The sequence below is a fragment of the Podarcis vaucheri genome (assembly GCF_965113315.1).
Source record: "Podarcis vaucheri genome assembly, chromosome: 14".
Lineage (NCBI taxonomy): Eukaryota > Metazoa > Chordata > Lepidosauria > Squamata > Lacertidae > Podarcis > Podarcis vaucheri.
The window spans coordinates 42,169,831-42,188,133 of NC_138752.1; the positions used below are offsets into that span (position 1 = coordinate 42,169,831).

Consider the following 18,303-nt stretch of genomic DNA (forward strand, 5'->3'; position numbering starts at 1 on the left):
TGATAAGACTTCCATGAAAATGGTCCTCTCTCCTCTCAAAGCCATATGTGCCAGAGGTCATCCTTGCAACCTATGGCAGTGAATGCCACATATAAATTAACTGTTCTGCAAAGAAGGGCTTTTTGTTTGTCCTGAATATCCTGCCAATTAGTTTAATTGGATGACCCTGGGTTCTAGTGTTCTGAGGGGAGGGGGAACCTCTCTCCATCCACTTCTTAAACACCATGAATTATCTTGAAAACCATGGCATGTACACCCTCTCCACTTCTTGTGAAAACACCAAATGCTGATACGTTTGGAATAAATCTGATCAAAATGCAAATAACCATTTTATCTTGTAGCAAAATTCAGTAGATACCCATTACCAGAGATTTTCAACCAACACAGACTCACTTCAATTAAAAAGGAAAATAAAGTGTAAGAGGGGAAAGTCAGTACGTATAAAAGCAATACAAAATGTAGTGTTCTGTTACTCTATTTTTTTCAGCAAATAGCGCTCAAAAGGATTTGACCCACATCACGATTATGATTTTTTGCAATCCCCCTTGATCCACTCAGTGTCAACAAAAGGCAGGGAAGGTAGGAGAGAACTGCAAATTCCAGTTATTATTTTACAACTGCGGCAAGCTTAATCATAGATGAGCCTCTGGAACTATTTCTCATCCTTGAGAAGATATGAAATTAAGCTGCCAAATGGGACTCGAAAATGTGGTTGGAGCCTATTATTATTATTGACAATAATTTTCAGCCTAATGCTTTGCAGCAAGAAATTATGTAACCTTCTAAAGATATTTTTTTTTGGGGGGGGGGGGTGAAACCTGTGCCTGTTTACCTCATAGTGAGCACAAAACAGAATTGAATAGTGTAAATCAAAACCAAAGTGGACAGAAAAACATACTGGTTATGCATGTCACAAAAGTTTGGTTTATTCTATTCTTCTATTTTAACTACTTTGTCCTCAACAGAAATACTATAAAAAAATAAAAAGTTATATTGCAATCCTATGCATATTGACTCAAAAGAAAGCACCCCCAAATTCAATGAGATTTTCTCCCATTGTAAGTGGGCATAAGATTGAAAATGTTATCATTTTTATTTTTTAAAAAACAGCTCCTGCTAAAAGTGGGAATGCAACCCTAAATGCTACTTCATTCTCAATATTGTTTTGGTGCTTAGATTATTGGAAGATCTTCATTTTAGCTGCCAGCCGACCAGGAATCAAATATCATTTTCGCCGGGACTGTGTCTTCAATCGCCATTCCTAAAATAAACAACAATTGACATCACAGTCAACAAGGATGAGGGGAACCCCACAGTATTTTCTGGAGGAAAAGACTGATCAGATCATATACAAGAATTTTAAAATCTGTCACTTCTAGTGCATTCTAAAATACCCCTAAGAGTCTGCATATTAAGCAAATTTGCACATAAATTGGTCCATCTGATACAGGTGTGGGAACCATTAATCCTCCAGATGTTGAACTCTGACCATGCTTGCTGGGGCTGATGGGAGTTGTAGTTTAGCAACAGCTGGAAGACCCAAGGCTCTAATACGATCTACACCAACCTTCTCCAGTATGCTGCCCTAGTGCCACTTCCACCAGTGCCACCATGCATTTGAAGCACATAACCTTTCCCAAATAATCCTGGGAACTGTAGTTTGTTAAGAGGGCTAGGAACTGTAGCTCCCAGCGTTCTTTGGAGGAAGCCGTGTGCTTTAAATCAGGGTTTCCCAAACTTGGGTCTCCAGCTGTTTTCAGGGAGGGAGGGGACTGACCACTGATCCTGCTAGCTAGGGAGGGTGGGAGTTGTAGTCCAACAACAGCTGGAGAACCAAGTTTGGGAAACCCTGCTTTAAGTGTACAGTGTGTAAAGGTAAAGGGACCCCTGACCATTAGGTCCAGTTGTGGCCGACTCTGGGGTTGCGGCGCTCATCTCGCTTTATTGGCTAAGGGAGCCGGCGTTTGTCCTCAGACAGCATCCGGGTCATGTGGCCAGCATGACTAAGCCGCTTCTGGCGAACCAGAGCAGCACATGGAAACGCCATTTACCTTCCCGCTGGAGCTGTACCAAATTTATCTACTTGCACTTGACATGCTTTCGAACTGCTTGGTAGGCAGGAGCTGGGACCGAACAACAGGAGCTCACCCCGTTGCGGGGATTCGAACCTCCGACCTTCTGATTGGCAAGTCCTAGGTTCTGTGGTTTAACCCACAGTGCCACCCGCGTCCCTTGTGTAAGCAGCCTCAATTACAGTGTGTAAGCAGCCTCAATTACTCCAGAGTGGCAAAAAAGATGACAAGACCCCAAAGACCCTCACCTAATTAATTGGCCTGCTGACCAACCATTGCAACCAACCCATGTCCCATTTTCAGGAATTTGCCCTCCATGGAGCAAGAATAAAGGCAGCATGGCCCTGCCCACTGATCAAAGGGTTGCCAGCTCCACACCCTACAGGCACAAAGTCCATCTAGACTGCCAGCTGTTCTCGGGGAAGAAAGGCACACGCACAACTATTATTTAGCACCAAGGCTGTTCCAGAAGTACTTTCATTCATTTAAGAACTCACTTCGAAGGGAACTAGTTCCTCTGAGTCACAGCTCTAAAGCTGGTCCTGCAGAGTTCCAAAAGACAACAGAAAGGGGACAGCTCAGCTGGTAGAGCACAAGTCTCTTAATCTCAGGGTCGTGGGTTTGAGCCCCACATGGGATGAAACGTTCCTGCATTGCAGGGGGTTGGAATAGATCAGGGTTTCCCAAAGTTGGGTTTTCAGCTGTTTGTGGACTACAATTCCCATCATCCCTGTCCACTGGTCCTGCTAGCTAGGGACGATGGGAGTTGTAGTCCCCAAACAGCTGAAAACCCAACTTTGGGAAACCCTGGACTAGATGATCCTTGTGGTCCCTTCCAATTGTTATCATTCAAGTTGTGCCTGGTGCCGATTGGCTGATGCCCCCCTTGATGTCACAAAAAACCTCCCACCCAGTTCCTGGAAAGGTTTTGCACTTTTTTTTTTTTTTAATGAGGCAAAGGAATGGATAAATGCTTAATGTGACATCTTGCCCGAAAGACAGGGCTATCGGCTACTAGGCATGATGGTCTTGTTCTCCCTTCACTGTTGGAGACTGTATGCTTCTGTTGCTGGGAATTGCAAATGGGGAGAAGAGGAAGAAGAAGAAGAGTTTGGATTTGATATCCCGCTTTATCACTACCCGAAAGAGTCTCAAAGCGGCTAACATTCTCCTTTCCCTTCCTCCCCCACAACAAACACTCTGTGAGGTGAGTGAGGCTGAGAGACTTCAGAGAAGTGTGACTGGCCCAAGGTCACCCAGCAGCTGCATGTGGAGGAGCGGAGACGCGAACCCAGTTCCCCAGATTACGAGACTACCGCTCTTAACCACTACACCACACTGGCTCTCATGAGTGCTGTGTCACTCATGCCCTGCTCTAGGGCTTCCCAGAGGCATCTGGTTGGCCTCTGTGAGAACAGGATGTGGGACTCAATGGTCTATTAGCCTGATCCAGCAGGACTCTTGTTAAGTTCTTAAGTCTTTGCAGTGGGGGGGGGAATAGTTATGATCAGAGCTCAAGTAGTGTACAAAGACGAACAATACATTCATTCATCTTTGCTTCCCTGTTGATGCTAATGGCTTCTGTCTTGTGTCTTCGAGGAGGGAAAGAGGCATGTCTGCCTTTGTTAAATGGGGGGAATCCGTTGTCAGTTTGAAGATAATCGCCAGCATTCTCACGCAAGCGGGGGGGGGGTGTTAAATAATAAAGCGTTGTCTTGCACTCTTATTCAAGCACAGCAGGGGACCATTCTTACCCAGGGACTTGAACACAGTGATTTCCTCACGCAAAGCTGGTTTTGTTCCCAGCACCACCTCACCCAGCTCTGCAGAAATCTCTGCCTGCAAAACAAACACAGACCTTTTGTCATCTTCTGGTGCCACCTTTTTCTGAGGTTCACACTGAGCGCGGCATGGCTTTCAAAGCCAAAACAGCACCACAAATGGGAGGTATAGAAAGACTTTGGGGAACCTGAGGTTTTGCAGGAAATCCTGTGGGGCGGGGGAAGAGCTTTGGGTTCTCCCCACGCTGAGCTCTGGCCCTGCCTTTAAACACAGTTACAAGTTCCTAAGGGTTCTTAAGATTTCAGTCCCCACGGAAAACCAAGTGCACCGGCACTTGGCACCCTCAGGCAGCTAGCAGAGACTGAGGGTCAAGACATCTGCCCTGAATGGCTCAGTCTGTGTAAACCACCATTTTAACTTCCCCACAATCCCCCCTGGTGTAGAGTCACTCCTGGGGATTGTGGGAGATTAAAATGGCAGCTCCAATGGAAGCAACAATGCTACACAGGGGGATTGTGGGAAATTTAATTTGATGGAATGGTGAGGTAAACCTGTGGCCAGCACCCCACAAAATATAAGAGTCCTTCAGAGGGTCCTTTGCCAAAATTTCCCCTCAAACCTGGGGTCATCCCCACAGAAATCTCCAAAAGTACTTGTGGCTACCTTGGGCAAAGGTGTCAGGAACTTCACTCAAAGTTTATTGGTAAAAGAAGGAGACACACAACTCTCCACCCCCCGCCCCTGCTTGCTTACCCCTGATAAAATGACATCTCCCGATTCACGGATAGCAGCCTCTCTCGAATCGACGTACAATACAGAGTTCCTCATCACATCGTTGTCCAGCTCCCGCCAGTCAGGCCTGCTTGCTCCAACGGCTAAAAGTCAGAATCAAACAAACTGAAGATTTATCTCCCAAGATGAAAAGGGTTAATACAATCACCCCAACCTCATGGGTACAATTTGTTCACAATTGACAATTGCCTTTGAATTACTTTTGCAGAGCAGGAGCGATATTAATGCTTAACACGCAAAGGGTGCTGAATGACTCCAGGCTGAACCATGGGCTTCATTCATGCTCTTGTATCATTTACAGTAGCCACATATACACCACATATACGGAAAGCAGTATCATACCACTTTAAACAGAGATGGCTTCCCCCAAAGAACCCTGGGTGCTATAGTTTATTTAAAGTGGTTAGGAGATCCCTGTTCTCCTCACAGACCTACAATTCTCTCTTTTTTTCATTTCACATTTACCGTATTTTTTGCTCTATAAGACTCACTTTTTCCCTCCTAAAAAGTAAGGGGAAATGTGTGTGCGTCTTATGGAGCGAATGCAGACTGCGCAGCTATCCCAGAAGCCAGAACAGCAAGAGAGATTGCTGCTTTCACTGCGCAGCAATCCCTCTTCCTGTTCTGGCTTCTGAGATTCAGAATATTTTTTCCCTTGTTTTCCTCCTCTAAAAACTAGGTGTGTCTTGTGGTCTGGTGCGTCTTATAGAGAGAAAAATACGGTATTTTATTTTGCAACACAAACACACATAACATTGAAAAAGAAAACTTAAAAAGAAAATACAAAAACCAATATGAAAAAGTAATGAACATGTACCCATATTTCAGTTCTTCTTTTCTTCTAGCTGACTTCCTTCATCCTCAACACAGGTCTTCTTTTATATTTAGTAAACTGTTTCCTTTGCACTTCGTCCCCCCCCTTCTTTCTTTTTTAAGCTTTTATACCATAATTTGTTTTGCAAAACTTAATCAAACAAGTCCAGGTATTAATTTGAGGGCACTGCTTTTTAAGATAATCTCTGTATTTTCCCCATTCTTTTTTTAAAATTTGTTTAGACTGACCCCTAATTGCATCTGTCATTCTAACCAACTCAATGTAGTCAAATAATTTTTCTTGCCATTCTTTTTTTGTTGGTGCTGTCTCATTTTTTACAGTTAGGGTTCTCACTGCCACTGTTGCATATAGGAATTATTTTCCTGTTTTCCCTGATGATATCTGAATCTAGTATACCCAATAAAAAAGCTTCTTCTTTTTTTCTTTTTCTTTTTACAAAAGTTTATTTAAATATTTTATTTAACTCTTCATATACCATATGCCAGAAACCCTTAATTTTGTCACAGGTTCACCTACAATTCTCAATGAAACCTATGAACCTAGACTGGCCCCACCTCCGAGACCACTTTCCACATAAAATCCTGCCTGCGAAGATGGAAGCAGTTTGCTCAGACTGGCTCCATTCATCCTAAGCTGGGATAGCTCAGCTGGTAAAGCCTGAGGCTCTTAATCTCAGAGTCATGGTCAAAAGTTTTCTGCATTGCAGAGGGTTGGACTCGATGAGCCTTATGGTCTCTTCCGACCGAGAGACAACAGGGCTGCTTAAGGTGCCCCGACTACAAAATTGCAGAAATCGAGAGAGATATAGCTGCACCAGCAGCATATCTCTTTTGTCTTGTATCCAAAAATGCAAGAAGGGTTTTTACACTTGCCAGAAGCTCGGCTCTACCCTTGCCAGTCTTGGAAGGATCCTTTAAAAAAGTCCCATATGACCAGAGAATTTGCACCTGTCCTTTGGGGGATATAGGAAGCCCTGAACACATATTTTTTAGATGTCCCTTTTACGACGAGGCACGTAGAGAAACAATTGACCCCCTGCTCATGAGGCTTACTGACCTCCCGGTAAAGCAAAAATTTGATCTTCTCCTGTTAGGCAAATACCACAAGATGACCCAGATTGTCGCCAGATTCCGCGCACAGATCTGTAGGCACAGACTATCCCCCGATTCAATCTAGTTTGTTAAGAAAAGTCCCATACCCGGACCCACGGGCGACTTTGGGTCATTTCTCTAAGGCAGTCTATTTTAAAGTTTTTATGTGTTTATATGTCTATCGCACTTTTAAACTTAAAATCTATTGTTGTATATTGTTTTCAGTGTTTGTTTTGCTATTGGGATTGTAGTTCCATTTGTGTTTCTCAAGCTGGTCTCTGAGGGTAATAAATTTCATGTTCACCTGGTCTCTTCCAACTCTATAATTCTATGGTTTTATGCTCCTCAGCTCCAGCCACTTCCAGTTCACCCAAGAGCGGAAGTGGCAAGCATACCAAAATGGAGGCAGGGCCTACTTGGTAGCACAAGATCTCCCAGCCCCAAGTCTTCTCCTCACAACGAGGAAGCCAGACTTCTCATGTGCAATCCCAGACCCACAGATTTTGAGCCATATGCCGTGTGGAGGGGGACACCTCTGCAGTAAGAATACCCCTAGCATTTAGATCCCACCCATTCAGCTAGTGAGGCTTCCAGGGTGCCTTACGAAGACATCGAAGACATCGCTCTAAAGGGAAATGGGGAAACGGGGGGGGGGGGAATTCGCACATTCTTCTGCTTAATAGTTCTTCAACTTACAGCTGATGCCACTGGTGGTTCTGGCTGTCTTGCCCTCCATAAAGAACATATGACTGTTTTACATATGTTTGTGAACTGCTTCAGGGTGTCTTGTTGCAAATGAGTCGTAAATGAAATTGACCAAAATTAATTCCAATGAAAAGAGCTCCCATCAGCTCACAGCAGAAATAAAAAATAAAATAAATAAACAGCAGTCCTTCCCCAGAAGCACTCTTTCCCCTCAGATAAGATCCTGCCACACAGTTCTTCCTTCAGACAACTGGCATGATGTTAGTCAGAATCCTCACAAGAGGCGATAGAATCCTACACTACTGGATCAGGGCAGGCTTAGCTATTTGACAAAGTGTTTTGTTTTGATGTACCAATGGGGTGCACTTTCAACCCATCATCTAGTTGAAAGCCCTGACACATGTGACAATATTTGATTGGATCACTTGAAATTTTAGGAGAGATTTTGCTGTAGGGCTGTTGTTTTTTGTGTTCATCCAAAACCTATAATTAAGGAGAAGGAGCCACCATCAGCCTTCTTTTAAGAGGATATAAAAAAATGTGACAGAAAGTGGCTATACAAACAGAGAAAGACTCGCATATTTTTCTGAAAATCTGCTCAACCGTTAGGAATGAGTTCCCTGGGGTGACACAAGGAGAAGCAGCGCTTTGTTTATGTGTTGCGGTGGTGAACGAGGACACCAATTGTCCCCTGACCCTTCGTGGTGTGCCTCTACACAATATGAAGAATCCATCACACAAAGCATTGATTATGAAGGGGTGGGTGGAAATTGGTCACACAGTGATGAAATCTCGAATTGCACCTCCCATTCGCTTCCATGGATCCCTTTCTATGTCCTTTGCAGACAACGCAGGGCAGAAGTGGAGTGGGCGATATGATGCAACTAGATTCTACTCAGAGAAGAAATTAATGCACACGATTAACTGAGGTTCATTAATCTCAATGGGTGTACCATAATATAAAGAAAGGAGACATCTGCAGGGACCTTTTAACCCTGGGAGGTCACTCCAGGAAGTAAAATGAGAATAAACCAGAGTTCAAAGAAATTTTCCAATAAAGAACCGGCGGGTTCTTCATCTGTTGTGAAGGTATTAATCAGAGAATAGAGTCAAACCCTGAAAAGAGATGTGATTTGTCCCCACTCAGAGAACTCACAATGGAAGGAGGAGCCAACTCCTAGAAGCCAAGATCCCCCCCCAATAATATACTTGAGGGGGCTGCCCCTCAAAGTTCATGGGCATGTGTTCAAGTGGGATGTGCACGCTGTGTCTTGTGATTGACAGGGCAGGGTGGGGCCCCCCAATATTATATTCAAATTGATGTGCCTATCATGAAATTCTGTACTGAGTAATTCGGGAATGTGGAATACAGGTGAGCCTCAGGAATGTTTTTATGTTTTCTACATTGTGTAGAAGCGAATCCTACCGATTTTAACAGACTGCAGTACAATGTTAGTGTGCCTCGCATCGATATTGTAAACAGATTAGCACCTCCTCTTTAAAACCAGTTAATCTGGATCAGCTAATCCTTTGCAAGATGCTTTAGCTAAAGCTCATTAAAGCAAGGTGCTTTTCTTTTTCCCTTTTCCAACTAAGCCTATTTCTGGGAGCAGTGCTAACACTTCTGTTGAATGTTGATGGCCAATCTTGCACCACACCTAGATCCTTCTGCTCAAGGTTAGGACAACAGTCTCACTACTCCATTTATGCTACTGCTTCCGACTGTTTCTTGTGAAGAAAGGCTTGTTGTCACCTCCGACCAGCTGACAACAAAGCATATGTACCTAAGAGTCTGGTGGATCAGGTTGATGGCCCATCCTGGTCCAGCTGTTCTCCTGTTCTCACAGTGGCCAACCAGATGCCTGTGGCAAAGTCCCCAAGCAGGACCTGAAGCCACAGCTCTCTCCCCTTCCTGTGGTTGCCAGCAAATGGTATGCAAAAGCGATGCTACCTCTGACCATGGAGGCAGAGTATAGCCATCAAGGCCAACAGCCATCAATTTCCCCCTCCTCCATCATGGTGACAGCAGGAGATGGACAAGTGAGTGGCTTTGCCCAGCTGAGATGTTGGCCAGGGAGGGGGAATCAAGGATCCTGACCCCTTGCTTTAAATCCTTCAGTAAAGGAGAGTCCATCACTTCCAAAGGAACCTGCTTCTGTGTTGAACAGCCCAAATTATTTGGAAGATCTTCCTAACGTTTAGCCCCAAAACCCTCCCTTATCACTTTAAGGAGCTGTTTGGGAACACCAGAAAACAGGTCCCATCCCCCCTAGTATTTGGACCACATCACGCTCCCTGGTTCCAACAAAGTCAACCACCCCTTTAAGTATCCAGAGAGGGAGAAATCCATGCACAAAGCATACATTACCATTGATATGGGCACCGGGCTTCACCCATTCTCCGTGCAAAATTGGCTTTGTTGCCATCGTGACTGTTACGATCACATCCGCCCCGGTGACAGCCTCCTGAGCAGAAGAGCAGACTTGGACTGGCCCATGAACCGAGCGCGCAAACTTCTCTGCCTTCTCCTTGGTCCGATTCCAGATCTTCACCTACAAGGGAAATGGAGCGGCTGGTCTTTGACCCTCTCGGGAACTACATAAAATCTTGGCCTCAAGGAAGTACTACAATGTGGACAGGGGACCTGTGGACACTTTTCCAGGACAGTGTAAACACAAGAAAATGCATAAAATTAATCTGCCAGTCCCTAATGCATTCCTCAGCCATGCTTGGCCCCATGCAATGGCAGTGAGGTCCGGGACCAGGCAAAAGAAGCAGCAACATGCAATCAGAAGATGGACAGTGGCTTCAGGTGTTATAACAGGGTATTTTATATCCCTAGGATCATAGAATCATAGATCTGGAAGGAAACTGGAAGGTACCCCAAGGGTCATCTAGTCCAATGAAACCTCCAATGAAGGAGAGTCCACCACCTGCCCAAGTACAGTCTTACCTCGGTTGACGAATGCCTTGGGAGTCAAACGTTTTGGCTCCCGAATGCCACAAACCTGGAAGGGAGTGTTCTGGTTTGCAAACGTTCTTTCGGAACCCGAACATCCGCTGTGGCTCCCACAGCTTCTGATTGGCTGCAGGAACTTCCTGCAGCCAATCAGAAGCTGCACCTTGGTTTCCAAACATTTTGGAAGTTGAATGGACTTCCGGAACGGATTCCGTTCAGCTTCCAAGGTACAACTGTAGTCCTTTCCACTATCAAACAGCTCTTACTGTCAGTGAGTTTTTCCTAATATTTAGTTAGACTCTCCTTTCTTGTCATTTGAATCCATTGCTTCAGATCCTAACCTCTGGAGCAGCAGAAGACAAGCTTACTCCATCTTCCATGTGCCAGCCCTTGAGATGTTTGAAGACGGCTCTCATATGTCCACTCAGACTTCAAATCAGCCAATCCTGGGCTTCTTAGAGGTCTATTTTTTTGCTCCAAGAGGTGAAAAGAAAGGTGGGTGGTCTCTTGCCTCCACAGCTGAATTTTATTATTGCCTCTGCAGTTGAATGGCATTCTTGTAATTGCTATAATCTCAAGTGGGCCTGGCTAGCCAAGGAGATAAGCAGGAGTCAACAATCTGTGCACACACTCTAAGGTAGCCAGGCCAGAATGTCTACAAAGTAATCCCAACCTTTCCTTACTCTCTCCTCCCTTGTAGCACCAGGCCAGGCCTTGCCACCCCCACCAGGCACTAATCTGGCACAGGATCCCTGTTCCCATCAAAAACAACAGAGAGTTCATTTCTGGAACGGAAAACAAATCCCCAGGCCACATCTTCAGCAGCTTTGAAAAACATGGAAATCATGGAAGTCAATTTGCTGGCAACGGTTTCTTTTTTGATCCCTGTAATGCTGATGCTGACTTTGTTCTCTATCTGATTTTCTCCGCAGGATGAGGAGAAATGAAAGAAGAAAATAGTAATTAACTCTGTAAGCTAGACTGTTGAAAGAGAAACTTATACAATATTGTAGTATACCTAAGAACCCTTGATAATTGGTTTGATTTTATCAATGCTGCAGCCTCTGCTAAAATGTCTTATTCTTTCTTTGCAAAACTGGGGGCGGGAGGAACAAATCCCTGAGAGGCTGAGATGCCCTCAGAGATATCTTCTTCCTTAACTCTATGCCATGATCAAAATAAAAAAAAATCCTTCCAGTAGCACCTTAAAGACCAACTAAGTTAGTTCTTGGTAGTTGGTCTTTAAGGTGCTACTGGAAGGAATTTTTTTATTTTGACTATGGCAGACCAACACGGCTACCTACCTGTATCTATGCCATGATTTACACTTGGCTCCAGCTGGTGAATTTCAGGGTCCTAAGAAACAAAGTGGGACGTGGGTAGTGCTGTGGGTTAAACCACAGAGCCTAGGACTTGCCGATCAGAAGGTCGGCGGTTCGAATCCCCACCACAGGGTAAGCGCCCGTTGCTCGGTCCCTGCTCCTGCCAACCTAGCAGTTCGAAAGCACGTCAAAGTGCAAGTAGATAAATAGGTACCACTCCAGCGGGAAGGTAAACGGCGTTTCCGTGCGCTGCCCTGGTTTGCCAGAAGTGGCTTAGTCATACTGGCCACATGACCCGGAAGCTGTATGCTGGCTCCCTCGGCCAATAAATCAAGATTAGCGCCGCAACCCCAGAGTCGGTCACGACTGGACCTAATGGCCAGGGGTCCCTTTACCTTTAAGAAACAAAGCAGATCCCACAATCTTGAAGTATGTCCACCCCTGATTAAGAGATTAAGGGGGGAGGGCCCAAAAGGTGCCTGACAAACCAACAGGTACTCTGTATGTGCTAGAAATGCCTAAGGCAGAGGCTCTTGTTGAGTGGTAAATTTGTTTAAAAATAAATAAAAATCAGTTGGTTTAATTGAACTTCCTACCTCCTTAAACGAGAACATCTCTGTGAAAATCTCATAGTGGCTGTAGGCTTGAACACCAGCTCCTAGGATACACAGCACTTCAGAATCCACCGGCATTAAGTACTGAAAATATATCCAACAGGGGAAGGTAAAAAACTTGTTCATATGGCACCTTTCATATTAACAACTTTTGCCAACCCTAAATTCCATGGCCTTCTATCGGGTAGGGAACACCCAGTCTGCTGGTCAATCCTGTGTTTCCAATTTGGCCCACCATGCCATTTTCTGGGGCCGTCTTTGCCCAGGGGTGCAAGAGGTGCGAGACACCTGGGTGCTGAATTCTGGGAGGTGCCAGGTGTCCACTGCTGAACCCACTTAAGCTCTTAACTATCTACCTGTTATGAAATAATAAATAATTTTGATCAAGCTGGAAAAACAAAATACATATATACCTAGGTATTACCGAAATGCATACCTACTATTTCACTAAAGGACTTTCGACTTTGTGCGCTCATTTATCAAAGATGCGCCGTGGCAGCAGTGGCGCTTGTCATTCACAATGGCAGCGCTTGTCAGACTCAACAATGGCTCTTGACATTAACTCTTGAAATCAACTCTTACATAAAAATATTATGTTAGGTGCCTAAACAATACTCGTTTAGTGTGGTGTATTGTATATAAATGTACTGTATAAGTGTACTGTAAATAAATGAGCAAATAAAAAAGTTTGTTTCTTTCTCCTCCCTTCTTTCGTAAACAATAAATAAGGAGTAAGCGTGGTGTCTGACATAAGCATAATAAAAGTTAATTTGGGGGCTAAACTAAATTTGGGGGCTCTGTGTGGATTTTTGCTAAAGACAGTGCTGCCGTATTCCCCAAACCACAGCCCCTGTCTTCGTCCCACTTAATAAAAAGCACCCACCTTGGTGGCTATCGCAGAAACAGCCGCTGTCCGTTTGGCTGTTATGACGCTACCATCCATGACCTTTCCAAACGAGAACATCAAACAGAACGAAAAGAAAAACGGCAAGATGGAAGTTAAATACAAAATGCTTTTCCTCAGGTGGACAAGGCCCATCCATCCAACACCTTCAAGTTGTATCATGCCACTTTAAACAGTCATGGCTTCCTCCCAAAGGATCCTGGGAAGTGTGGCTTGTTAAGCTGAGAGGCATTAAGAGATCCCTGTTCCCTGCAGAGAGCTACAATTCCCAGATTGGATTGACAAACAATCCCTCCTCCAAGGGAATGCCCCTCACACATTGATAGAGGTGAGGGCCATGCTCTTCTCTGCCATACATGTGACAGGCAGTGGTGACTAGGGCCCTTTGGGACTGATTGGGAGGGAGGCAAGGAGTCCAACAGTAGGTGGCGCCAGAGATAATGACAGACAGAGCCTGTCTATCCCCTAGTTTTGTCCCCATCTCCTACCTGATGGGTTCTGCAAGCACAACTCTGAGATTAGGGAGGAGGAGGAGGAGAAAACTGACAGCCGGGGCCGCCTCCTGGACTGAATGCAAGGGAAAAGGCAGGCAAGAGGTCAGGTGGCTGAGGGCAGCCTGAGGCTGGTGGGGCTAAAGCAGTTCAAATTGTGCTCACTGTTGCCTTGGGAGACTTACAGCTTTGAGAGTGCCGTTGCTTGGCTCAAACAGGAGCACTGTTGCTTGATGGGAAGGAACTGCAGGATCCGTCACATGCTCATAAAAGGTCACCAGCTTGGTTGTCAAAGCGTCATCTTTCTCGCTGTAGGCAGGCATGATCCCTAAAAAGCTTACAAGCAGAAGACAGAGGTGGCGCGATGATCATTCAAGTGTGGTCTCTTCCCTCAGCAACTAAGCTAGCAAGTTAATCTAAAACTTTAAAGAAAGTGTAATGAATAACTTAAGCCACCAGGGTTGGAAGAAAGTTCGAGGGCTCTTTCATAAGTGCTGGCCAGCGTGGCCATCTGCTTTTAGTGGTACCCCTCCGGGAGGAGTCCTAGAAAGCTTATTTTCATGGTGCCAGCAGCTCCAGGAGGTAACAGTTTTCCCCTGCCAATGCCTTCATTGACACACACTGCCAAGCCAATGCCTGGCACAGGGAGGACCAGAGATTTCCTACTCCTGTTTTACAGGCAGCCCAAGGCAGGTGTCAGTGAAAGACCATGCAGATTATTTCTATGTTCATTTCTTTATTGAATTTTTACCCTGCCTTGTCGCGAATTCTCTTCGGCGCTTTAGCAGAAACGCTCAGAGTTCCAGGTTCTTCAGTGCAGTGCAGTATATTTATTGTGTGCTATATATACACAAATATATACAAGAATCTACAGGCTGTAATACACGAACAGTTCATACAGTCCAACAGAGTACCTGGCTGCACCTTAAGGCAAATAGGAAGACCTTTCTCTCTCTCTCTCTCTCTCTCTCTCTCTCTCTCTGACCACACTCTTCTACACACACTGTTACTGCTGGACAGGTTTCCCTTTTAAACTGATGACAGCCAGTCAACTGACAGCACATAACTGCTGAGTCTTTCTGACTCAGCACTTCCATAGGAAGTATTGTAGGCTGATCGCATCAACCAGTTGCATCAACTAGCAAACTCAAGCCTGCAGACTTACTATCTCACACAGCATTCTGTGAATTCCTCCCAAAGAAACCCAGGGTGGCAAACCTCAAGCAAATCGCCACAGATGCAAGCATTCAGGAACTTGTTTTCTCTTTCCCCCCACAAAAGAAGTCTTCTAAAATCGCAGGCTAAGCTTTTACAACAATTTGATTAAAGTTCAGCAAAGCAGGTTGGCAGGTCTGCTGTGGGTGTGTGAATTTGGAGAGCAGCATTTTCTGGGAGACAGTCCACACACACACACACACACACACACACACACACAATGTTGCCACAGTCAATCTGTTCTCGTGTTCTAGCAGACCACAAGGCTCCTGACTGTCATTATCAACAGCTCACAATTTGGTTAGATCATTTTTATGTGCAAAGTGCTTGGGTGACTGAGTTCTACTTGGAAAGAACAACCGTTTGGAACTGTACAATCAAACCAGAAACCTGTGTGCCATCAGCACAATGAGCATTCATGACAGCAGCATCTGGGCACAACAAGGATTTTGGGGACACCCTAAAGACTCAGAGTACAACCATAACACCCTGATTAATGTCAAAAGCACAGGCAGTCAAGAAGCTGGTGCGGAGAGTCCCAAAAATGGGCATTATGGGGGTGTACAGCAGAGCTGGGTCAGCCACAGATCTGCAGGATCCTAAGCAAATCAGTTCCCCAGAGAAGGGCTCAATTACACCACCTTGAAAGATTACCAAAAAAATGTTCCTACATCTTCCAACTTGGCCAGCAGGCTGTGGATGCTTCCTAAGCTGGCTTTATTAATTACAAACCTTGAATTTTGGGTCCCCTCCATACAGGTGCCAAAGTTTTGCAGCTGCTTTGTAACGCAAACCATGCATTTTTTACCATGCCACACCCCCAACTGAGTAATTGATACATCAAGCTGTGGTTCGAAGTTAACACCCAGAAATCCAGCCTTATCCAATTCACTCCAAACTTTTAAGTTTGGAGCCAAAGTTTTATAGCTGTGTTGTAGGGTTTTGTTGTTTCGGGGCTTGCAGTTAATGAAGCTTCCCAGGCCCCCTTCCAAGAATTCTCTGCCCATCTACAATCCTATGCCCATTTTCCTAGGAGTAAGCCCCATTGAACAGGGCTTACTTCAGAGAGCACACAGAGGCATAGAATTGTAGAGTTGGAACATACCCACAGAGTTGTCTAGTCCCCAATGCTGGAATTACATGTGCAGGCATGCACTCAAATGTGCGTTCATGGACTCTAGGGTCCAAAGGGGAACAAAATGGGGAAAGTACAGCCTTTGATGACTGTAGGTAAAGATTTTCTAAAAAGCAAAAGTGACCCTTTGCAATGGGTACTAGACAGACAGCACAATTCTATGCATGTTCATTCACAAAGTTGGATGCAGGCGTTAGTCGTGCTTAGAGCGGACCCCATGAAATCACTTGAACTTAAAGTTAGTAACCTCTGAGACCACAACTCAGCACTGCTCACTCCCTTTCTTCCCTGTGCAGTGAAAACAGCAATTGCTTTTATTATGAACACATTATGAAATTCAGCAAAATAAAACCCAACAATTATATGACTATGCTTGAAACTGGTTTGTACATGCCCAACTGGATTCCTTATTTTGTTGTATTTAGTTTACTGAACATTAACCTGTGCCAATTTTAAATATATACGGTTTAAAACTTGTAAATTGTGTGTGTGTAAGAATAGTTATTTCTTCTTCGTTGTTTGTCTTTTTAAATTGCTAAGTTGCCCCATCGATCTCAACACATCTACTCAAAGCATGCCTAACACTACAATTTTTAACCATGTCTACTCAAGGTCCATGGGGTCACGAAGAGTGGACACGACTAAACGACTAAACAACAACAACAACAACAACTCAAAAGGAAGCGTTACTGAATGCATAGGGAGCTCATTCCCAGGTAAAGTGGGTTTAGGATAGCTGACTATGTTTGGATCCAACCTATAACCAGATCCCATGGATTTACTCCCAGGGAAGCCCACAGAGTGCTGCGGGCACAGAAAGATCCCAGTTTCTCCAGGTTAATTTCGTCAGCTTACATCCGTAGGAAACGTCAACCAACTTTAGTCGTGCTGGGAGCTGACCCGTGGCTGAAATTCTTGGAACGAATTCCGCCGGGTCTCCTCTTATGTAAGCCTTAGTTGGATTGCATTCAACTAACTTGTACTCAGAGCGGACCAGTTAATAGGCGTGAATAAGTGGGGTGCATTAGATCCAATGGGTCTACTCAGAGTAGCAGTAACTTGAATCCAGGAGTGCCAGCTCCCGCGACCGGGGATACCCTGGGTCGTGGGTGCCAGGCATGCTGCACCGAAATATGTGGGTGCCCGGCCCCTTCATGGGGAATTTTGTGGGTGCTGGGGCACCCAGAGCCCCAAAGAATTAGTCCCTATGCTTGAATCAAACTCATTATATTTATTGCATGTCATGGCGGGCGGGGGGACATCCCTACAAACCGACCCCCCCCCAAAAAAACCCCACATGACCTGGGGATATACCTAGCAGGAGATCCCCATCCCGATCCCGAATCCTCACCCGCTGTACTTCTGGATCGGCACCACGGTGCGCACCGGCTGCACGACGCCTCCCTCGGCGCCGCTGGAGAAGTTGGCCAGGGCCGTGGCCAGGGCGGGGATGAGCCGGCTGGCGGCGGGGAAATGCTTCTCCACTTCTCCGGCCGCCAGGAAAACGGGAGGCGGCACGGCGTGGCTCATGGTGGGGACTGCGGAGAGCAGAGGCGGCGGCGCCCGGTGCCCCTCGAGTGAGAGCCGCCCGCTGCCAGGCGCCCCCACCCGCCCCGTCTCGCCGCCCGAGAGGCGGCGGCGCCCAGCACCCCCTGGCGGACGAGACGCCTGCTGCTCCCGACGGAGCTGCTCCGGGACCTCTCAGCAGGGAACCCCCAGGAAGGTCTTCGGAGGCTTGCCAGCTTCGATCTGGCAAAATACAGTGGCGTAGCGTGGGTTGTCAGCACCCGGGGCAAGGCAAGTAATTTGCGCCCCCTAACCCATGGATTTGCGCCCCCCTAACCCGTGGATTTGCTCCCCCTAACCCTAACCCCCAGATGTTGCTCCCGGTGCGGCTGGCCCCCCTTGCACCCCCCACGCTATGACACTGGCAAAATACAGTACCGGTTAGGGGAAGCGTTCCCCCCCCCCCACCCGGTGCTGAAGTGACTTCCTCCCCCCCCATTTTTTAATTGATTTTCCAAATTTATCACAAACATCAGAAAACAAATAACAAACAAACAAAAATCCTAACTATAATAGTTCCACTTTTGTTAACATTGTTAGGTGACTTCCTCAAATCCCCCTGGCTGAGTTTCTATGTATATCATTGTAACAGTTTTCCACAACTAATTTCTCATAAAATTTACTTAGTCAATTAACCTCTTTCTTTTTTATTTTAACTTTAGATATATTATTCTATAACATCACATATTTAAACCCTAAGCCAATCTGGTACTTGCAAGTATTTCTATTTAAGTTATCTTGGCATATTTAGCTAAATAGTCTTTAAATTTCATCCATTCCTCCTGGTACTCCTCCTCCTCCTGGTCGCAGACTCTTCCGG

At 45.6% G+C, this 18,303-nt stretch overlaps 1 protein-coding gene across 1 annotated transcript; it reads right to left on the reverse strand.

Annotated features, from left to right (window-relative positions):
* Positions 1 to 901: 901 nt before the first annotated feature.
* On the reverse strand, positions 902 to 17,526 carry CRYM (crystallin mu). The gene is made up of 8 exons (XM_082199529.1): positions 17,269 to 17,526; positions 13,753 to 13,903; positions 13,056 to 13,118; positions 12,155 to 12,256; positions 9,646 to 9,829; positions 4,608 to 4,729; positions 3,827 to 3,911; positions 902 to 1,261 (listed from the first exon to the last, which is right to left on the reverse strand). The coding sequence occupies exons 1-8, from the start codon at positions 17,445 to 17,447 to the stop codon at positions 1,197 to 1,199; spliced, it is 951 nt and encodes a 316-aa protein (XP_082055655.1). The 5' UTR covers positions 17,448 to 17,526; the 3' UTR covers positions 902 to 1,196.
* Between the last annotated feature and the right edge of the window lie 777 nt (positions 17,527 to 18,303).